General features: G+C 39.2%; 2 protein-coding genes and 1 long non-coding RNA gene across 9 annotated transcripts; 2 read left to right on the top strand and 1 right to left on the bottom strand.

Moving 5' to 3' along the window:
- Positions 1–354: 354 nt before the first annotated feature.
- On the bottom strand, positions 355–11,882 carry LOC103712063 (protein EMBRYO SAC DEVELOPMENT ARREST 30-like). 6 transcript variants are annotated; one of them, XM_088703867.2, is made up of 11 exons: positions 11,642–11,882; positions 10,635–10,814; positions 10,339–10,535; positions 8,489–8,559; positions 8,324–8,412; positions 7,959–8,202; positions 4,514–4,626; positions 4,118–4,208; positions 3,747–3,875; positions 2,130–2,683; positions 355–1,312 (listed from the first exon to the last, which is right to left on the bottom strand). In XM_088703867.2, exons 2-11 carry the CDS (start codon positions 10,655–10,657, stop codon positions 868–870), a joined length of 1,956 nt encoding a protein of 651 aa, XP_088559993.2. In that variant the 5' UTR covers positions 10,658–10,814; positions 11,642–11,882; the 3' UTR covers positions 355–867. The 6 variants fall into 6 exon arrangements, with proteins under 6 accessions (XP_088559993.2, XP_088559994.2, XP_008796670.3 ...); XM_088703868.2 differs by having other exon boundaries at positions 8,489–8,556; XM_008798448.6 differs by having other exon boundaries at positions 10,339–10,423.
- A 3,066-nt stretch (positions 11,883–14,948) lies between these two features.
- LOC148702373 (uncharacterized) lies at positions 14,949–17,220 on the top strand. Of its 2 annotated transcripts, XR_015968539.2 has the most exons (4): positions 14,949–15,163; positions 15,284–15,402; positions 15,481–15,583; positions 16,157–17,220. It is a non-coding gene; the product is annotated as an uncharacterized LOC148702373 (long non-coding RNA). The 2 variants fall into 2 exon arrangements; XR_016396342.1 differs by having other exon boundaries at positions 14,953–15,163; positions 15,481–17,220.
- Positions 17,221–18,686: 1,466 nt separating this feature from the next.
- Positions 18,687–21,504, top strand: LOC103712062 (protein SULFUR DEFICIENCY-INDUCED 1-like). Its single transcript, XM_008798447.6, has 4 exons — positions 18,687–18,866; positions 20,169–20,381; positions 20,548–20,703; positions 20,951–21,504. The coding sequence occupies exons 1-4, from the start codon at positions 18,759–18,761 to the stop codon at positions 21,350–21,352; spliced, it is 879 nt and encodes a 292-aa protein (XP_008796669.4). The 5' UTR covers positions 18,687–18,758; the 3' UTR covers positions 21,353–21,504.
- Positions 21,505–23,068: the final 1,564 nt, after the last annotated feature.

The raw sequence follows: 23,068 nt of genomic DNA, 5'->3' as shown, positions 1-23,068 counted from the left end.
ATGAGAAACAGCAGTCTTGGAATACAAAGATATTATAGAAAATACAAACAGATGCAGTGTGTCTGAATAGTTCAGACATACTGGACTCAGATCTTTTCAGACACACTGGACTCGATGTTATTTATTTATGTTTATTGGATATAACCATTCAGTTTGGCTTGCTTTGATCAATCGGGTCGGGTTTGTGGCTAGTTCTATTGCACTGGGATCGTTTTTTGTTCGATATGGTTTGATAAAACCATCCTACTTTATTGTAGGTATATATTTTAATCTAAGGCTAATAGAAAAATCAGAAGCCACAATGTACTTCGGCGTAACTGATAATGCTTGATCAAAGAATTTAATGAAACATCATAAAACAAAAGAGAGAATGAGATTCCATAGCAGAGAATGTATGACCGGCTCCGAGGACCGAAATGTTCCAAAATCCAAGGTCCCCAGTAAGTAGTGTGATTTTTTCTACACAATGAAACAAATTATAGTTAGTTGCTATAAGTCCAAAGATCAGAGATGCATACAAGAATCCTTGTCTCTATATGGGTTTAATATATGAGAATCCTCCAGCCTGGGCAACATGAACACCATACTCATGAATGACAACTTCCCAACGATTACGAATATACAAATCAGACAAGGATTCATTAGGAGGGCAGTGAAAATTTTGATGAGGTTAATTTCTGTGTTGAAGCTGTATACCGAAGATCCGACAGCGACTTCCAGTTAAGCCTTTGTCGTAATAGATCCTCTCGCAGAAAGAGAGAGTCCTTGCAACATTTGCAGCTTTGTTATATTTCCAGGAGCTTGACACAATCTTCAAGTCATGCCCCTTTTGTAGAATTGTTTTTCAGTATGTATATGCGTAAAATTTTAATCATCAGGATCCATCTCTTCATCCTGTTCAGATCTGTTTGCATCAATTCCCCTTCCATTTTCAGAGTCCCCCTCCACATCGCTGTCATCCTCAGATAACTCGCCCTCCTCAACTTCCTCATCTGTTGCACCGGTAGCCCTTGCAGAAACCATTGCAAGGCCATGAACCATCCAGTCTGGGCACCTGTCCTCACCACCATATAGCAGTTCACCATTTTTGTCCTTCACAGGCTTAGAATTGTCGGGCAATTTGGATGTTCTACAGGAACATTCTGGCAATGGATGAGAAAGGAATGATGCAGGTTTTGATAATTGGGCCTCCGCTACGAAGCCATCCACACCTAAACTCTTGTTAAGGTGATCCCGCACAAGAACTGTCCAGTTGCGTTTTGGATGATATAGATTGTCACGAGTAGTTTCAAAAAGCTCGACAATAGTTTTCCTGGCACAAGGTAAGAAGTCAATTACTGCAGAACATAGATACATATAATACTGGAATTGATAGGAATCTGAACTTCTAAAATGGAATGGATGTATGCTTCTAGAACCTGTGACTTGTCAAACGGTTTTAAGTAACCAGATTTGCTATAAGCTCGGGAATCATACCAACTCATACAGCATATTTAGATAGCAAAAAATTTACTCTTTGACTTAGTGGTCAGTAAATATATAAATAAATTAAGAGAGAATAATCTTTATAAAGATGCTTGATTTAAAAGCTCTCAATTCCAGATATTATAGCTAGTTCATTTAGGAAATTCTGCAAGATAAAGTAGGAAATCACTAACCAAACTGCTTCCAAAGACCTATCATGTTCTACAGTCCGTAATCTACCAGTTTTCGATTCTGCAGTGCCGTTTAATGTCAATATGTAAATATTTGGTCGAACTTGGAATTTTATTAGGAAACTTTATTGTTATGGCTTTACAGTAAGAACTTTACAGAAACAAACATCAGAGGTTATAATTAGGTCGAATATTGTTATAGCATATTAAAAATTTAATATGTACGAGCTTAAGTAGCACATAGATCAAATATGAACTCAATATATCAAAAATATAATATATACAAGCTTAGTAAGAACTTTATTGTTATGACTTACATATTATATGCATCCAAAAGCCACTCTGATACCTAACTAACGCAGTTGATGCATGAATGATGAGATATCTCGTATGATCAATAGCAACCATAAGTCATTCTAGCCACTAGATCAACTGTATAGTTCAACAGCAACACAGTAGCACATAGGATTTTACCTGTCAGGACGATATGTTATGCCAGAAGCTGTTTGGTATAGTCGGTGCCCCATGATCAAGCTTGAAAAATCTGGCCACCCACTCCCATCATTGTTGAAGCCGGGAAAGAATGCATCAGCTTCTACAGAAACATAATAATCAAGAGCATCCCAGAGCAACATGTGTGCTTGCATCCTCAAATCCAAAGGCAAAGGGTCTGGCTCTTTGTCAGTCTCGGCAACCCAACCATACCAACCTTCCTTCTCATGCTGATAAAAAGGCCTAGCAGGAGGTGGAGGAAGCGGTCGTGGACGAGGCCCAGCTCTTTTCCACTCTTCAATAAGTTGTTTCTCACTTTTCACAGGTGGGGGTTGACGCAGATTTGAAGGAAGAGGATATTCTGGTCCGAACAAACTGGACAGCTCTTTCTTACTGCACAAAGAAGTACGATCCACTAAGTTTGTGTACATGGCTCGCAAAGGAATTAAAATCCTCTGCCCACCAAATGTTTCAGCACCAGCCACATATATTATTGTATTTGGAGGATATCCCATTGCCCTAAGGAGAAGCCCCACCTGCATGGTAAGTTTTTGTCAAAACAAACTAGTGGTAAAAAACTATACAAATAATGCAACAGAAGGCTACAACAACCACCAGCTTATGGTTGAAAAAATGATCAAGATATTCATACCTTCCAAAAAAGATATAATGATACAAGAGATAAAATGTTATATTATTAAGAGAAACATAAACTATGAAAACCCCAAAGGTTGATGTTGCAAAATAGAAAGAATATTTGCCTTTTATTTATGTCACAGCAGATGAATAAAATGATTACGGAATCCTAGATCAAGAAAAATACTGGAGAGAAAGGAACATATCAGTAGAAAGGAAGGGTTCTGCAGATAAGCGATGATAAACATAAGGACGCATAAATACAATGTGAAAGAAAAGGAGCTTCTTCAGCTTGTTCTATAGTGCACATATCCACCACTGCAAACAGGATAAGAAGATCCCCAAGGAATTCTAACAGGTATCACCTGTTCTGCTTTGTTATATGAAACCTACTAAGAGGAAAATGATTACCTAAGATGTTCTTCAGCAACAATTGGCTAAACATTAACAAATTAACCAGAAAAATAAGAAAGGCACTCTTAGCATCATTTAACAGAAATAATTTGGCCAGAAGCTGATGCAATTATACTGGCCATGGAAAACGTAATAACTAAAATATGACATGATTAGAACTGCACAGCAACAATTCTGATTGCTGCTACACTTTATAACAGCTGCCGTGATAACACTTAACTTTTGCCAGTAATCACAGGGACTCTCAAGTTATATAAAACCACAAAATCACAGGGACTCTCAAGGTATATAAAACCACAAATTTCAAAGAAACAAAGCATTATACATAATCTGAGTTACAACCCTCTCATGAAGTTGGCAATAAGTACACATCAAGAAGTATGTTTGGTTTCAGACTCAACATTGCTATATTGTATCACAAAAACAAAATTTGCAACATATAAGCTAATATTAGAACTTAGCTAGTGATACAGTGAGAAAACAAAAATATAGTTTTATCCAACTTTTACATTATAGTTTGGCATGACGGAAATGAATAAGCAAAGTCACCTCTTCAGGCATGAGAGGACATGAGCCATTTTTCTTTCGAGCCACTGAATCAACACTAAGTCCTTCATGAACTATTCCACGTTTGATCATCTGTTTCCTTCTGTACTGTATTAGTTCAGCATGAACATCCTAGGCAGCATAAAGTAGAAAGCCCATCAAGAAAGGAATAAGTGAGGCATGGGAATAAGATGTAACAATGTAATAGAACCATTGAAAGCACAACCAAACTATCTCAAATCCTATAATTGTCCAATGGAAGGTGTGTCAAAAGAAAATTTACCAAAAAATGAAGAATGACCGAAGGAAAAACAGCATACAGACTAGTGGTACTATTCAAAATTCATCTACAAGAGATCAGTTATCATATCAACCTGGAAAAGCTCGGCACAGCCATGAAATGCTAGGGCGTCTCTCACAAGACCAGGGTGATATGCTAGATATGGACGACCAAATGCTCGTAAGCTGCAAAGAAACATAAACTGAGATTAATCTGAAATCTACCCATTATGGCAGGAGACATACATAAAAAAACAAAAACTAACACGCAATTCCTGCAAGTTGAGAAATGTGCAAAGAACTGAGGCAGAGGAAGGATTCTGACAGTAAAACATAGAGATCATATAATTACATAAAAAAAACTGAGTGAGCACTGTCAAACTAAATAATTTATATGTGCCAGAGAAGGTTCATATAATAGGGAAAGTGGTTTATTTAATCATTATAATTGTTGATCATAGTAATGGAGTGATCAAGCTAAGCAGTCGTACCTCTCTACAATTTGGTTCCCAAGCACCTGAATTTCTGGACGGAACTGAAGGGCATGGAAAGCAGCACGGCACCTGAGTCTCTGATACTCTGCCATACTTTCTGGAAGGACAGACTATACAAATGATAAGAGTGTCATTAGATTATCTGAACAGAACTAAAAGATTCTCTTTATAGGTGGAACATTACTTGAAAGTACGCAATTTTAAGTAAAGTCAAACATATCACAACTGAAAAAAATTCAAACATTAATTTTTGCGGAAAAAGGATAATAGTTCTTGGTAAGGCAAAGTTTCTGCTTCCACTTATTGCATTCCCACATCTTACCTCCTAATGCATCCTTTGATACGTCAATGACTTATGATTTTGAAATCTCATATAATCCTTTTTAACAGGAATCTAGTGATAGACAAAAAGGATTGAACAGAGTCACGTATGTTATTATTCTTACTATTATCTTGTGGATTTTCAGATAAGCTCATCCCAATTCCAGTATCATGGAAAGCATTAAGCTTCAAAGACAAATGAAGGATTTGAACAAGACAAGACAAGAACAAATGTTTCGACAAGAAAATGATTTGATTGCATTTCATTTCAATATTCTCAAAGTAAATTGATAGTGTCATATACCATCAAATAGCCAGAATGGAGGATCATAAGTTTTGTAATTTCTTAGTCAAGTGAAAAAAATTAACCCCTTTCCAATTGCACATAAATTTTGAAAAGTATTTTCAGCACATTGACTGGGATATTTGGAAGAAATATTGATCCTTTGGCTCTTCTTTCTCTGTTTTCTTTCCATTTAAGCTGTGTTTCATCGAGCCACGAATAATTAATAAAAAAGTAATGGCCAAGAGAGTCTATGGAAGAAGGGAATGGTTCTATTTTCTTTTAACTGGTTCAGCTTTTAGTTACTTGTATCAAAAGCAGTGGCAAGAGTGGGAACCCAGAAATTGCAAAAATTAGACAAAGTATTCAGGGAGAATCAGGACAACATAATAATAAATATTATGCAATGACTGTAATTGACTCATTTAATTGATGCATTATAAATTATTTAGTAAAAAATTCTAGTATTGTTTTGTTCTCACACTTTGAAGTAATAGTGGGAACTTACAGAACCTTAAGTAAAAAATTTTAACTAATAAGCTTTAGTTAAGCATAAATAGGAACACAACTCCAACTATGATCCCAATTTTGGAGGACTTCTTCAAGGATTCCTTCTTGGCTTGTTACCTGGCTGCAATAATGACTACCCATTTCTTTTCTGAGGAGTTCACAGAAAAGATTCTGTTTTAAGGACAGATGGTTAGGCACTGATCGAAACCCTTAAGCCTTATCACTTTGTAGAATCGTTACTGTACGACGCCTAGTATATGTCAAAACATGGCCTATAGATGGCATGGCCATCCCTTCTAACATTTCTTTCCAAGGTTTTAGACACAACTCGAGTGTATGGGCAGCAGGGATATCTCGTAGCAAGTAGGCCTTATGTGGCCTCATAGGCAGTTTGTATTGGAAAAAACACAAGATAAATAAATTTCATAAAAACACATAAAAAGATAAATATGGAATTAAATAATTAAGAGAAGGCAAGGAGCGGGGAGGAGAAAAGGCATAGGAGGAGGAGTACAAGCAAAGGCAAAGGAGATTACAAGAGAAAATGTACCAAATCTGTTGTTGCCTCCCTTATATGCCATCTCTACCTCTCTCAACCTCACAGGATGGTCAGGGATTAAAATTTGTCTGCCTTTTAACCCTCAAAGTGATGTGTGGAACATTATACCCAAGCTTAATCTGCACACAACCCACATCACCCGATGCAACCACCTAGGCCACATATGCAGGTGCCTGGGCTTACATGGTCCGCTTAGGTACCTTCTTTGCAGCCCATGTAACCGTCGATATACAAGGGCCTGCACACATGCATATTTGACTACAAATACTGCTCTCTCAAACAATATTTCTTTCTTTTCTCATTTAGATTCCTTACAAAGGACAATCACGTAGGAAATATATGATGAACCATAAGTAGGAAAGTCTCATGGTTCAGCCACAATAGGTAACCAATACAAGAGGGTGCTAACTTCCAACTGGATGAGTTGGTAAAGTCTCGTCTTGATGCAAGAAACCTGGCCTTGATTTCCACTCTCTAATGATTAAAAAAGGTGTGGTTTCCTCCCACATAACAAAGAAAAGCCCAAATAAACATACAGTTGGACCAGCTATCATATGTACAAATAATAGAAAACTTTCTTCTACTTTTTTGTCATGGTGTAGTTCATCTACAAAGGAGCGAACTTGCAGCTAGCTATGATGCCTAGGATTCACAATAGTGTGATGCAGCTAGTTTTTTTGATCTTCTAAAGGTCCAATCAGCACTTACCTTTAACTTTGATACTCTCATGTTAAATAATATTCTAGCTTTGCATTCCATCTTTCCATCTTTCAATCGTATTACTTAATCACTAAGACCCCCTATGTCTTCCTGCAGAACTATATCATATTCAAGTTCTTTCCAGACAAACATAATCATAATTTCAAGTTTATTGTTGAATTTAAGCAAGCCTGCAGTTTTTTTGATATTAGTCCATAAAACCTTCAAAGCTTCAAATTAAGCTTCTCTAACCTTAGGGACCAAGTCTTGCCTGTGAAATTAAGATCTCCTTAAAATTCTAATTGTTGCAGTATTTCAGGTCTAAACAAGAATTCTAGTAAATCCAATTTTAGGTTTTAAAGAAACCCTATTCAATCAAAGATCCTTTGCCCTGCATCATTATAGCTTTTAGTTCTAGCCATACACCATGTAAAAGTAAATCTGATGTGCAAGAAGCTTAAGCAAATTTTCTTTTCTTACCATGATTATCTGTGTGCATAAAAAAAAATAATATTTATGTATGTGATGCACTTGTTTTATTTATCAAAAAAAGAAAACAAAAAATAAGGCAAGCAATAAAACAATGTTCATATCCAAATATCAGTTGGAAGCCTGAAACTAGTCAACATTCAGTTCTTGTATATTTGAGGAAACAACAAAGTTAGATCCATGGCACCTCCATATTCTGCATACATAGCAAAAGTTTTGGACACGCAAAATGCCCATGCTCCATATGCTAGCTGTCAAGAGATGCTAGCTGTCAAGAGAAAAGACTGATAAAAGCAGCCGTTTGTTTTACTGTTGCACTCCCTAGAACATGCTTGTTTCCTTGCAGACTACTCAACAATTGATAAAATGTATGGCTACTTGAAAAGCAGTATATTCATCAGTCAAGGATGGTAGAATGAGTGTATTGCCCTTGATGGGCAAGTTGGAGTTGCAGGAATCACAATCAGTTGTATGGCATATAATGAATATATACATCAACAACAATCTAAAAAACCATTTTTGAAGAAAAACACAATTATAGCTGGAAGCCATAAATAAAGAAAGTCTGATAACAATCACACCTGAAGGCATCCACCATCATTGATTATTAATCCAACAACTTTTGATCGTTTAAGTTTAGGTAACACTTCCGTGAGATAGAAACTTGGTGGGGCCGAGTTTCTAGGGGAAACTGTAGGAAACTTGGTCTTTTTTCTAGCCTCCTTCAAATCATTTGGCAAGCTCTTCACAACAATGACATCATTAGAAAGTGCGGCAATGAACTGCTCCTCATTGTAAAGATAAGAGAAACTCTTGAATTTGGTACTGGGGAGTACAAGAACAACCGAAACACATTAACTTCAGCTTACAACAAAAAGTTAGACAACTAAAATGTATTTTAAGAATCAATGGGAATTTTACCAAAAAAAGAATCAATGGGAAAAACCTGATGCCTTTCAAGCGAAGACTTTCTTGAATCTCCGGAATGACTAAAGTGGCATTCAAAAGCCTGGCGACGGCAACAAGATCACAGATCTAGCAAATGAAGAACCACATTATATATTTATATTGGAAAACACACACACACACTTCCCAGATGAAAAGGACCTACCGAAGATCTTATCTTATCAAAGCCACCATATATCTTTGCATATATGAAACCATTCTGCTCTTTCAGAACTGCTAAAAAAAGGCCACATGATTGATATATCACAAAAGCACAAGCACTTATACTAGAAGAAAGAAAAAATGCATTGAATTCAAGTAGATAGTAATCTTGGCAGATAACTAATCACACTAAAACCTCTGCTAATAGCAGTCAATTTTAAATTTATTTTCCTTTTGCCTATTCAACAAAAAGATGGTTCCTTTTATTTTTGATATCTTTCAGTTTGAAGTATCTGGAGGCAAATAAAAATTAGAGGAGCCAAAACATCTCACCCCAGTAAGGGGCCTAACACATTCATAAACCTTGTCTATAAGGAAGGGAACTGACATGCTATCTCGCATGCAGAATACAGCCATTCCAAGCGTCAAGAGATCACATGCCTGGCACATAAGTAGGCTTTGGTTGTGAGTTTTGTCCATGGGATTCCTTTCGCTTTCAAGCTCACATGAGCAGGGGCAAAATACAGTGCCCTCTGCCATGCAGGAGTTGACTTTAGGATGCTATAGGTGTATATTGGTGTTTCTATCTGACAGTGTGCTTGGGCGACAAGAAGAAGTCCCTGCACGAGCTAGGTTCATTTTCAAGCTAGGCACATAAATAGCAGCAGCACATAACTGGGCTTTATGTTGGGAACTGTACGTAGAATTCTTATCTGCTTTCAAGCTCACATGTGCAGGGGCAAAATAGAGTGCCCTCTGCCATGCAGGAGTTGAGTTAAGAATGCTCAAGGTGTATATTGGTGTTTCTGTTTGATAATGTGCTCCGGCGACACAAAGAAGTTCCTGCACAAGCTAGCTTCATTTTCCCAGAGGTACAATTATTGACAATCCTCAAAACTAAAGTTACTATTCTCAGCCCAATTTAAGCTGCCCCAGATCAGTTTACAACTGGTTTAAGCTGATCTCTAATTGATCATGAGTGACTCTGAACATATTTAAATGAGAAAAGGATGGTTCTAGGTTTTACAAAGTCAGAAGTAGTTTGGGTGCAATCACGCACTTCATATAGCTACCTGTGGCAAGATGGTGGTCTACCTATTTAACTAAAATATATTCATGAGTTATGAAGAAGTTCTGGGAGTTACGAAGGAAGCTTCGGACTCATATTGTTCATGGGTTGAGAATGGGAGTTGAACTCTATGGGCAGTGTCCCTTGCTCGGTTCCCATTGGCCCTTTTTCGGTAACTGCTAATGCCTACTCCTCCCACTGTCCGTTGATACGTACATAGCAATATCAGACTATCCCACTAGTTACTTTCTGCACAATCTCTTACGAGCTGGTAGCAACGCTTCTGACTTCCTAGTTGTGGGAATAAGGGGATTGCTTCTCTTTCTCCAGCGCCTGCTAGCTAAATCATCCAAAAATGTAAAACAAGTTCATGCTGGTTCAGGTGTTTACCTTTTGGATGGATAAACTGTTTTAAGGAATCCATATGATCATGTAAGTCACTAATAGTTTACTTATGGCTCATTTAACCAGAACATATTTATGCGCTATTACACAAGATAAGTAGTTATATCAGGGCAAAAGATCCATTTAAGATGTTGTATAGAATTCACTATAGCCTGTGTCTTACTCCTCTTTTTTCTCACTTGTTATCTCAATCCTCCCAACTCCAGCCATGAACTACAAGTTATATGGCTCTGTTCTTATTTTCCATCTTTGATTTTTTTTTTTTTTTGGCGAGGACTTATTGCTGTTTAACTTGTATTGAGTGAATATATGACACAAAATTATGTAATGGAAAAGAAATTAAAGCAGCACATTCATCAAGGAGCTTGAACTAGTCGTACCAGGATAGAAGTTTCTAGGATTAGCATATGGCTGCAAGGCTTCCAAAGAGCTTACGGGTCCCCACAGCTTTTGATAGCGAAACTTCTGTAACATCATTTTAGCAGCAATCATCACATAATTCTGACCCCAAAAAAAAATGCACATGGTGTTTGCTAATATAGCATTTAGGAAGAATACTGTCAGTGCATGTACAATCCTGCTATCAAAAACATTTGAGATTCAGCACAGCCACTACGTAAAATCGAACACAGTATTATAATGATTAAGGCAATCATTATGGTGGTGATGAACATACTTGTCCAATTGGATAGAAATCATCCTCTCGTAACTTGTACTGTATAAAGTCCCCAGTTGAATAATTAGCAAGAAGAAGGTGCACCAGCAAAGACACCACCGATAAGGCAATACCCACAAGTGCAGCCAACTTGAACTTGCTCTTGTGAAGCATTGTAATCTATTACTTGCATTTCAAACCCTAAATTGTATCCAGGTAATATATTAGCAAGAAATACACATAAATATAAAAACAGTTTTTGATGCATAGGTCGATACAGTACAAACTAAGTCAACCAAAGGAATAAGAAAAACACAAAATCACATATAGCAGATAAAAAAAAAGAAAAAGAATATCTTCAAGTAGCTGGAAACTGAACTAAACTTTCTCATAGGAAAAGACAGCAAGACATCTCGCATCATATCAATAAACAAAACTGATTCAAAGAAAAGGGGAAGAAAGTAAGCATTGATTCACACGCTGGATCGCTGAAGAAGCTAATGTTATTAAAGTAATCAGTACTTGAAGTAATCATAGTGGATAGCTAAGAAAAACAGTGGTTAACTGCCAAAGATCTACAAAGAGTCCTGGCCGGCAAAACTAATCTAAGCATCAAAATTCGAACACAGAAGATGCTTCAGAAGCACCACAAACAATCCGAGATCCAGGGATCCAAAACTGTGAATGAACTGAAATTGCTGAATTTTACTCTACCATCGTTTACTTCTAAAAAAACAAATAACAGAAACATCCAACTCCTTCTCCTCTACCCTCTGGTGCTCTCCTACCGAGATTTCAACCAAACCGGTTCCATGGAGTTCATAATCCGATTATAATCCCAAAAAGTTCCCAACTCGATCACAGAAACACATCCTCTAAATCTCTACCTAAAAACCCGCCAAACGGATCAAATACAACACCACAAGGAAAATCAATACCCTTGTAAATAGAAGGATTTAAAACGAAGAAACAAAAAAAGAAAAGAAGACTCCTTTTCCACTCGGGGAGTTGAGATCTCCGAGACGAACCAGAACCGATCGGGAAGCATCGAATGGCCGAAAAAACGAGGGCTCGATCAGTTCTCGTACGTTCCTTAGATCTCCAATCTTCGACTACGAAGCCAGGAGACGGGGACGAAGAAAAAACCCAGAAATTTTAGAAAGAAAGAAAAGGAGAGTGGGGTTTGGATGGATATTTTAGCAGCTCGGAATGGAAACCTCTGAGGAGGAAGAGGAGGACGAGTGTGATGGTAGTAGAAGTCCTTTATTTAATTTCTTTAATTAGCTTAGTTTCTTAAGTAAAAAATTAAAAAAATGTTAATTTTCTTTTAGAATGGGAAAGACGCGGAAACGACCTAGAATTCTGGACCGGCGAGCCGGACCGGGCATCCCGATCCAGATCCATCTTAAGCACGTGCAGCGCACGTGGTCTAATCCAAACTATGGAATATTTGGTGGACGGCTATGATCCCTTCAGTTCAGATGGATTATATCAAAGTTATAAATATTTTTTTTAATTTTACTTTATATTCAAATGGGTCGGATCAGATCGGATCCAAAGTGACCCCGACCCGATCCGGTTTTTTGTTCGGATCCTAATTTTGGACCCAGACCTGACCTTGTTGAAAATCGGGTTGGGTCGGGTTCATGCCTACAAATTTTGACCCGACGGGTCATTCGGGTCGGGTCGGATCCATATCTATGTATTTTTATATTCAAAGTTTCACTATATAATAGTAAAAAGCTGATCCAAAAAAAATGGATCAAGTCAGGTCCGGGACCGAGTCAAAATTGGGTGGATCCGATCCAACCCGAAAAATAGAACGGGTCCAAATTTAGGATCCGATCCGGCCCCGTAGGTCCTAAATTTAGGATCGGATCGGGTCGGGTCACAGGTCGACCCGACCCATTTGCAGCCCTAAGTGCAGCTAGAAACCAATAGATTTATTTATGATAGTTCTACGATAGTTAAACTTTTTTGTGGAATGACATGCAATCTTTCTTTATAATACCAATTACATCTTCTAAGAGTATTGCTCATCTTGATGACAAATTCCTATCAGACATCTTGGTAGCATAATTAATTCCTATCTCTCCAATACACGACAGGCCTAAGTTTCACCTCATTAGTGTGCTTGCCGCTGCTAACATGCTATTTATAGCATGTTATGTGCAAGACCGCTGAGAATAGACAAGGGTTGTGCATGCAGAAGTGATGTATATAAATATGCAAAGGATGGGCCCCCAGCCAAAGCATGCAAGCCCTTTGGGAGGATTTGGAAGGAAGGAACCCAACATGGGAAAGCAACTTCCAAGTGCCTGGCTAAAGATGTTAGTCTGGTTACTTTAGGCATGGTTTGTGGAAATTGACTTGCGAGTTAGGATTTGATGATATAATTTATAATTCATGCTCGTGCGATCCAATTAATTATGTTAGGAGTCATCGAGGTGAGGGTGCGATTCAACCCATGTCTAAGAACTTTACCAACTATACTAGTCGACAACCTCGTGTATTTGTTATTTTTAGTCATTCAATTGAGAAGACACTCTAAGTTGGAGGACAAAATTGTAGGACTAAACCTATGGTGCTGGCTTATGGAATATCAAGGTTCGTCTTTCCAAGAGTGCAAATGTTTTTCTTCTATAGTCGTAAAACGTTCTGCAGAAGCAAGAAGAACAAGATAATTTGATGCGAAATTGTGGGGTTTGTAGGGTCCAAGAGGTGGCATTCGACTGTTTTTAAAAAATTAGAATCGAACACATCAAATGCTTGGAACATTTCCAAAATTGCAGGTGGTTACATTGGCTTGAGGGACTAAAAATTTATAAAGAAAAAAGTAATTAAGATGTGAGCTTGAATTGGCAGAGACTTTCTTGCTTGCTTACCATTTATTGAACCCACTGCCTAGAGATATTAGAGCCATGGGCCGTGATGGGCTGGTGATCCAGGCGAAGTATGTGTTTAGAAAGATCAATGAAGTTGCGAATTGGGTGGCTTCGTTTGTTGCCAACCATTTGGAAGACCACTTATAGGTAGGAGAGACGGAGTTACCTAGCGCGCTTCGGGATATTTTGCCTTTTAATTTTTTTTAGTTATATCGGTTCGTCGTGTATGATATTTTTGTTAAAAAAGAAAAGAAGAAGTAGGAGAAGAGGGAGGGGAAGGGGAGGGAGAGAGAGAGAGAGAGAGAGAGAGAGAGAGAGAGAGAGAGGAAATTCATCCATTTCCCAATATGGCTTTGCTACTTCAAGAATCTAAAGGCTGGCCTTAATTTGAAATGACATTACTTGATTCTCTGGGACATAGTAATCATGAAATATGTAGGTAATTATCTCCATCAAGGGTGCTAATGATTAATATATATATTGATGCAGTTGAAAATTCAGTCATGGCACAAGTTGCAATTTGGCAGAGTTTAAAATGATAAAACTTTAGTATAGGACCGTTGACTTGGAACCCATATTTATCAATAATATATGTTAGGCGCACTTCATTCTAGTTATCTGAAACTTTTGCATTGAATATTTTCTCATTGACATTTATGAGGAAAAGTCTTCCTACTTTTCATAAAAGGCAATGTGGGGAAGAAAACAGAGCAAAGGCTAAATCTTCCTCAATTTAATTCCGGTTGCAATTTAACCCTTCCATCCATCCTCGGTAAACAGACTTCGTAAAACAAGCGACCATCCCATGAGTCCTAAGATTATTAAAATTCCTAATATACCCTTGTCCTAAGAGAGAGAAGCCCCGCATATGCGGCATCGGTTCGGATTCACGCGAATGGTTACGCAGAGCGGCTCAATGCTGCGGCGGCGGCGCTCCTAGTGGACACGCTTCCGAAGGAGCTTCTTGATCATGTAATTGAGGTTGTGGAGGCAGTGCTATCATTCTGGATCTTGGCAACCTTGAGAGAGCTCGAGTTGAAGGTAGGGTGTTGCCTCTCGATCGAATTCCGTATCTTCTTCCTGAGAAGGCTAGAGATGATGTTGGCCATGGACTCCGCGTCGCCTCTCACCTGCTCATCTACGGTCTACCACAACAGTTGGGGAGGAGGCGACAGTGCACAGGAAGAGAGAAGATCAATATATGATTCGATATTGGATGTGATGGTGCGATTTGGGGGGGAAGTGGGATGGGGATCAGCAAGGAGTAGGTGAAGGGGTGGATGGTGGTGAGGGTGAAGAGTTGCTTTCGATCATCGGCAAGCAACAAGAAGGCGCAGCCAAGGGAGCAGAGGAGGTGTGCTACGGTCCAAGGCCAAAGTGGGATTTCAAGGAGAGTGAAAAAAAATGGGAGGAAGGGTAGTTTGGTCATTTACTAACCACCATGAACGGAGTCGTAGAGCTGACGAGGTGGAGGGGTGAGACCGACTCAAATTAGAAGTTAAAGGGTTTGATTGAAAGTTTTTAAAGAAGAGAGGGTGTCTGTGCAAATGGCTAAACGTTGTGCAAATATATGGCTAATACCCAGTGCAGTTCGGAGATGGCTCGCCATGTCTCAGTGATTTCAATAACTTTATCAACCAGAGAGTTGAACAAGAACTCTCCCGGGTAATCCATTTTAATAGTGTTATATGCATTTCTAACTTGAAAGCAAGGGGTTTTTTTATGGAGCAACTGGTCGACACAGGATATTACATTGCCAATATTTCACCTGCGAGTTGTTTGTAGGTATCAAGCTCCATTACTTGTAGAGCAGACGAGGCAACAGCAAAGGATGCAGCAGCTACAGCAGTATGAACAGCAGCAGCAGCATCAACCCAGACAAACACAAAGTCAAATTTCTGAAGGTATTGGTTTTTGCAATTCATTTTCTGCAATTTCTGTTGAATGAAACCCTTCAATAATTACCGTGTTGCTTCCTAAAGAATCATATGGTCGAGGACGTGGTCGAGGTCGAGGAACTGGATGGAACTGGAATTGGGGTCGAGGTGGATCGAGCTTGAGGTAGAGGAGGTTGGGATTATCGTGGTAAGCTCAGCATCCTCGAGTAAATATTTGCAACATTTTGTACTTTTGATGATCTTATCCAAGCACCTTCCACTTCCTTAAAAAAAAAAAAAGAACAACGGATGTCTTCAAATTTCAAGTGTGACCTATGAACTTCAGCTTCCTGGTCATAGATTTACAAGTGATCCTAAATTAATAACAGCTTTAACTTTCTTTCATTGTTGTTATTTGTATGCTATTGCTTTCGAAAACTTTAGGTATCGAGGTTTTGGATTAAACATTAATTCTCCATGTCACTAAAGTGCTGATGTAACCTTAAAAATGCGCTTCATTTATCTCTCTTTTTTCCTGTTATCTGTCGAGCGTTTGCTCGCAAATACTGAGAAGTCAAAGTTACTGATCTGTGATTACCAAAACTAGCTACTCTTTTGGGATCCAAAAGCAACTACTGCCAGTTTCGTCTTTTAGAGATTTGCATGCGCTGCATCTTCATATATGTTTTAACATACATAATAATGGCAATGCATCTTCAGGGATTTTTTGGTTGTAATCTTGTTTTTTTTTTTTTTTCGAATTTTGCGTATGTGCAAACAGGGATGTTCACAATAAATGACACCAACATACACATGCACACATCATCTTGTGTACTAGAGTCAGGTTGTTGGAATGCACACAACGTACACCAGCTGCCATATTGGTTTCTCTTGGGTACATGATGCTTTACTACAGCAAATATTAGCTACCAAAGCATCCACCTTTGACTTGTAAACAGAAACTTCGAGGTCGACCCGGCCACAATAATTGATCGACATGAAAGGCAGATTAGAGAACAGATGGAAGTCCTCTATTAATTCTATCATATCTATTAGATGCTGAGAAATTGTAGTATTTTTAGATAGTGTATGTGTTCTGAAAGACGAACAAAACTGCAGACTGGATCGCTTTCTATGCTGCGCAGCACTTCGGAGAGGCTCGTTGGTCGAGCAACCTTCTCGCAATTGTACCAGATTGTAGCCTTTAATTTTATTGACTGTACCTATATTATAATAGAATGAGCAGCTATTGTACCCAAAAAAAAAAAAAAAAAAAATCCGCTGCAGGAATGTTTAACCTCTATGGATGCCAGAGATCAGAGATTTTCGCCTGGGGATGATTGGTATATTTACATGTTGATGGGTGTGGCATGCATATGCAACTTAAAATATATGACCGTATGCCTGAACCGGTGGCTGAATGTGCCCTTGTTTTAATGCATGCTTGGGTTTTTACTGTCAGGGAAAAGGTAAAATATATCATAGTACTTGCTTGGGCCATGAAATGCGAGATGTGGTGGTTGTCTGGCTTAAATTATCGATAAGCTAAGCTGTCTTTGCTGTTTCTCTATATGTGCATGCATCCTTGTCAGTCCTTGTGCATCTTCGCCCTTTCCCATGGCTGCTACATGTACCTAAAGCATGCAGCTCCATCAGTCTGTATCCTCCCATTTGCTATACCCCATGTACCTATGAGCTCTCTTTTTCCCCCTTTTTTCTGTACCTTTCCTTTTACCTGCATTCTTGTTTATATTTGGTAATATTCAGGTTGTTTCTATTTTTTTTTCTTCACAAAGAATCATGCTTATATTCTCAAAGATTTGTTTGAGGTTATAACCTGCGAAATCTAAACAAATTTTGGATGTCAGTATGTTTCTGATAACCATAGATATAAGATTTCATCAGAGTTAACCTGGTTGTTGAAGCATTATAAGGCCATCCTCCTGTAGTTGATAATCCACTCCTTTACCCATTGCCAGGTTTTTATACAATTTCAGCTCTAGCTGGTGATTTCAAAAACCTGCAATGTGTTAAGAAAATAACTGATAATTTATTATTGCTAACTCAACCAAGTAGGAAGTAGAGTGATCCGACAGATTACCCCATGTGGTGTGAAAGGTGTGGCCTGTGCATGGATGGGTTCAAGTGATGTTAAGATCACTGTGCACTTGCAATATTGGTGACCTATTAATTGTTAGTTGTGGAAGTTTGGACTTGTATTAATTAGCATTGATTGATCATTGATCTATACATTAGTTGTTGGTTGTCGTAGTTTGGACTTGTGGCGTTGATGGATCTTTTCATGGTGTACTCCAGTCCTGTATCTAGCCGGTTGAGGCTGATGTTTGGTGGATGCCTGGATGGTCTTATCAAATTGAGAGAGGAAATTATATTAACAACAACGATAGACCATCATGGGTAAGGTTGGTAATTAAAGAACGATCTTAAAACCAGGGTAATGCTTGATGGTTTTGGTTATGATTATAACTTAAAAGACTTTAGGTGGAGCAGTAACCTTGCATTAAAGAAGAAACCGTTGAACGAGAAGCTCTTATTTCGTCTCTCTCTCTCTCTCTCTCTCTCTCTCTCTCTCTCTCTCTCTCTCTGCGTGGAACTCGTAGCGAAACCCACATTTTGTTCTTTCTCGTCATTTGTTTTCTAAACAGTGAATACGACTGTCTGGATTATTATTTTTGTAATCCAAGTAGAGAGGATTAGCATTTAACAACCACCCCAGATAAGCGTGGTTAGTTAGTTTTTTAACATATTTAAAACAATAATGTAACTCATGACCGAAGAGCGTAAGCATGAATCTTGCCCAAGTTCAAGCAACAATGCATCGTGGCATCTTCGCGGTAGGTCAAAAATCAATCAGTCTCTCTCCTTGTCCCAAAAATATTACGTCAGCCTGACGTGCAATGATCTTGCTCTTGATAAGATTCCTCCCACCGGCGGGTAGTAATGGTTATATAAAAAAATGGTGATCGAGGAGGAGCCGTCCAACGGACGGCGCGTTGCAAAACGTTGGATTTCGCTCCGCACAGCGCTGACAGCATTCTGAACGCCTCCATCCATCGTCTGCATTAGATAGATCTCGAAGTAGTCATTACGGATCCAACGGTAGATTCGCGCGAAGAAAGGTAAATCCTTCCTTCGCGCGAAAGATACACTCCCCGTCTATGGACGACACGTCACGTCATGCCACTTCTATTTTCAGACGGATGTGAACTTGCATCGCCTGTGGGCCCCGTCTCAGGAACTTAGACGCCTTCCCGTCCACCTTCGTCCCACCCCGTTCCCTCTCCCGTCGGATATTATGCAGTCCTCTCCAACCTCGTCCAGCTTTTCTTGCACGAAGATAGAGAGAGAAAGGAGAGACAGATATGGAAGGAGGGAAGAGGAGAGTAGGAGGAGAGAAGAAGGATTTGTTCCATGTGATTCATAAGGTGCCGGCGGGGGATAGCCCTTATGGTCGAGCCAAGCACATCCAGGTACCTTTTCTTAATCCGCTAATTAATTTGAAGTTCTTCATAAGATTTTCTCGGGAGTGATTTCTTGTCGGTTTTTAAGTTAGATCTGGTGGGTTTTTTTTTTAAAAAAAATAGTGGATATCTTCTCCTTTGTTTTATTAATTATGGCTTTTATACATGTTTGAGTTTATATATTTTCTCATTACTAGCTTCCCATAAGTATCATTCTTGTGCAATTTAGGTTTTTTTTTTTTTTCCTTTTGGTATTACTGGGATGAGCTACAAAGCTTCTTTCAGACCAAGTTTTGATTTCATGATTTAGATTTGCCTTTTTTTTTTTTTTGTTCGATCTTTTTATGCGCGAGACGTTCTTGGGAGTTTGCATTTGGAGGAACGTGGATATGACTGGTAGTTTGGTTAGAATCAAAGGGATAGAGTGATGAGTACTTTCAAGATGTGGTCCATATTTTTCATATCTTTTCATTATAGGGCAGATCTACTTTTCTAGAAGCCATTAGCCTTGTGACTGTTGTACCCTAGTGATTGGATCAGAATAAATAGAAGTTCGATAGTGCTTGTTTCTCATACACACAGATTAATTTGTTGCACCACATTCGTTGTTGGCTTGTCGTTATCTCTTAGATGAATCAAAAAAAAATCTTTTCTTAATACATGGGCCATTTTATTGGTCAAATAATTTTGCTAATCGCTCCTGTTTTCCGATAAATCTTGAATTTTATGAAATCTCCATGAATTGCTGAAGAATTGGTGCTTTGTTGCTGCTGCTGCAGCAACAACAAAATGAAAAGCTTTCGGTTCTCTGGATAATCTTTCGAGATGCTGCGGATCTTATGGAATCTTATTTGTAATTTTTCAAAGTTTGTAAATGAGAAGCTTGTGAATGTGCTCAGATTCAGCATCTTATTTCACATTGCATCGCTGTTGGGAACTAAACTAAATGAGATCCAACTTCAGCATTTGCAGGATGTCTGGCCTGAATTAATCAGTGGTATCCGGACCAGATTACATGAACACACAACATTATCCATAACTAACTCAAGGAATATTTCATAAAAAAATAAAGCAATTGCTAATTAGTAATGAAACTATATATACGGTTTTGTATTAGATTTCTGATCCTCTCTCCACAACATGATGCCATCCTACCTTTCTTCTTATATTTCAGTAGGCATCATCATGTGACCCCTTGAATCCAGATAGCCTTCTGAAGTAATGTTTCATGATCCATCAACACACTATTAAGCATGATTTTTGAAACCGGAAATCCTAACTAATGGGAGAATATACGATCTAATGTATCAGCTTGTGGAGAAGGATCCAGAGACGGCGATCGTATGGTTTTGGAAGGCAATAAATGCTGGGGACCGGGTGGATAGTGCACTGAAGGACATGGCAGTGGTAATGAAGCAGCAGGACCGTGCAGAGGAAGCGGTCGAAGCCATCAAATCCTTCAGGCACCTCTGCCCTAAGCAGGCGCAGGAATCCTTGGACAATCTCCTCATTGACCTTTACAAGGTATCAGCCTAGCTATTTCCTACCAACTACCAAGTATATAATATATATGTATATGTATATATGTATATTAATGGTCGTATCCAAGTCGGAGGAAAAAGAAAGAAAGAATCCAGATGATCGAGTTTGTCGATAACGATCCATGATAATGAAACGTTTTGATGGTCAGAAATGTGGAAGGATAGAGGAGCAGATAGAGCTTCTAAAGCAAAAGCTGCGGATGATATGCCTTGGCGAAACCTTCAATGGGAAGAGCACCAAGACAGCACGCTCCCATGGCAAAAAGTTCCAGATCTCAATTCAGAAAGAAACTTCGCGCATCCTGGTAATCTTTATTTGTTGTTATTGTTGTTGTTGCTGCTCCCAGTTATTGTTGCCGGTAACCTATAACTGTGATAGAAATAGATATAGACATGCACACACAGCACTCCATAGTCATAACATTTCAGCTTAAGAATCTCTGGAAGAAATCCATGCACCTTTTGCCATGCGTCATGCGATCATATTCATTAAACCTTAATCAAGGTGATGAAAGCTTTCTAGTCTCTGATTTCTTCCAAACTGTTCGACAGGGCAATCTGGGTTGGGCCTACATGCAGCACAACAACTATGACGCGGCTGAGGCAGTATATCGCAAAGCTCAAATGGTCGAGCCTGATGCGAACAAGGCGTGCAATCTCAGCCTCTGCCTCATTAAAAAGGGACGGTTCGACGAGGCCCGGGCAGTGCTCGAGGAAGTCCTGCACCGTAGATACCCAGGCTCTGATGACGGCAAGACGATTGGCCGGGCGGAAGAGTTGCTGCGTGAGATCGAACTGCAGCCGGCTGTTTCTCCATTGGATGTGGGCTTGAGCACAAGAGATGAGATCATGGAGAGACTGGACCTTGTGATGAACGAGTGGGCCCCATTCCGATCCAAGAGGTTACCAATATTTGAGGAGATTTCCACCTGCAGAGACCAGATAGCTTGTTGATTCTTTTAGCTTTGTCTGTTTTCGCCTTTTTGTAATGTTAGGATAGAAATGTGCATATATTTATATATATAGTCTGATGGGAGTGTAACGACACTTCGTCATTAGTCTTAACATTAAATTTGTTAATGCAGAATAAAACAGCTTTTAAATAAGGGCAAGGATCGATGCTTTAAGGATCCGCAAACTCCCTCTTGTCAGATGAAACAAGTTGTATGGAACTTTTCAGGTCGTCGGTTAAGTTTTTTTGCGGTATCCTAGGGCTAGGGAGATATGGAGTAGGTTAGCTAATTTTCTGCCCCATTCGGTGGAGTCGGCACAGGATTTGATTCATTGGTTGAAAGTCTCCATGCGGAGTTCTAGTATTGTTGAGATGGAGATCTTATGGGCATACTTGATTTATTATATATGGTACGATAGGAATGCAAACTTATTTGAGGGCAGAAAGTTACTCCCGAGGATGGTGGTAGATAAAGCTATGCTCCATGCGGGGGCGGTCACCACAGTTGCCGCTATGTTCTCTTTCGGAATGGCCAGGGATATCTGGGATACTTCTTCTGCTGTCACAATGTCCAGGTTTGCCCTTATTTCTTGCATGTCTCCACCTTTTGGTCATATCAAAGTGAACTTCGATGGTAGTATGTCGGTGGATGGGACGTCTGAAGGTATTGGATTTGTGATCAGAGAACACCTCGGCAGGATGATAGCATCTAGTGGTCGTCGTACGTCTGGACTCACTGTGGTTGGGGCTGAGCTTCGGGCAGCCTACAAGGGTATCTCCTATGCAAGGCGGGCTTGATGCTGAGCGTATATGCCTCAAGGGGTGATCAATTGGATTCGGGAAGTGGACAATTATGGCGATGGTCATCATGTTATCCGTGATACCCGTAGACTGGCTCAGAAGTTGAGCTATTTTCAGGCATTACGTGTTCAAGAGGCAAGCAACGCAACAGACTGAATCACTTTCTTTGTTGCCCGGCAGTTCGGAAAGATCATCTGAACATCCGTAGGAGATACACCTCCTCCCTTGTATTTATTTTTTCTTAATTTGATAGGATATACTCACGCTACAGCTATATAAATTATCGTTAAAAAAAAAAGAAAAAGAAAGGAGAAGACGTATCGTGTACCGTTAGCAAGTTGTAGTCCAAAAGGGACGATTAGCTGGTCCAAGTAGATGTCCCAAGATGGTGATATGATGGCGATGGCTATTATTTGCCCAAAGATTGACTGTTGTAAAGGAAATAATGGCTATTATTTGCCCATGAAACTATTCTAGGCGTTCCTCCGTCAATTTTGGTTCGCAATCATGGCAAGCTCGGTATTCTTGAAAATATAAATATTTCGAAGAGAGAGAAGAGAGACGTATGTACGTTCATGTACGTACATACGTACGTAGATACAGAGGTACGTACACGTATGTAAATACTAGCTTCACCCTTATTGCCTCGGGCTCTGCACCCTTAATTATTTCATTCCCTCGTTATTCCTGGCAAATTCCGTGCAAGAGACCCGTCGACAACCGAGCCTGCAACAGCCTACGTAACCGGAAACCTCCCTCTGTTAGTCATTTACATTCCCTTCATTGTACGAGACAAAAAAATAAAAAAAACTAACTAGTCATTTTCAGTTATTTTTGAGTTCTAATCTTATAATATGGTATAATTTAGTTACAAATATTAATGTAAACTCCTTTTGCCCTTTTAAGGGAGAAGCCCC

Source organism: Phoenix dactylifera, chromosome 9 (assembly GCF_051530095.1).
Source record: "Phoenix dactylifera cultivar Ajwa chromosome 9, Ajwa_hap1_PhDact_Kaust_v1.1, whole genome shotgun sequence".
In the NCBI taxonomy this organism is placed as follows: domain Eukaryota; kingdom Viridiplantae; phylum Streptophyta; class Magnoliopsida; order Arecales; family Arecaceae; genus Phoenix; species Phoenix dactylifera.
Note: the sequence above shows the minus strand (reverse complement) of the source record. Positions and strands in the feature narration are given on the sequence as shown.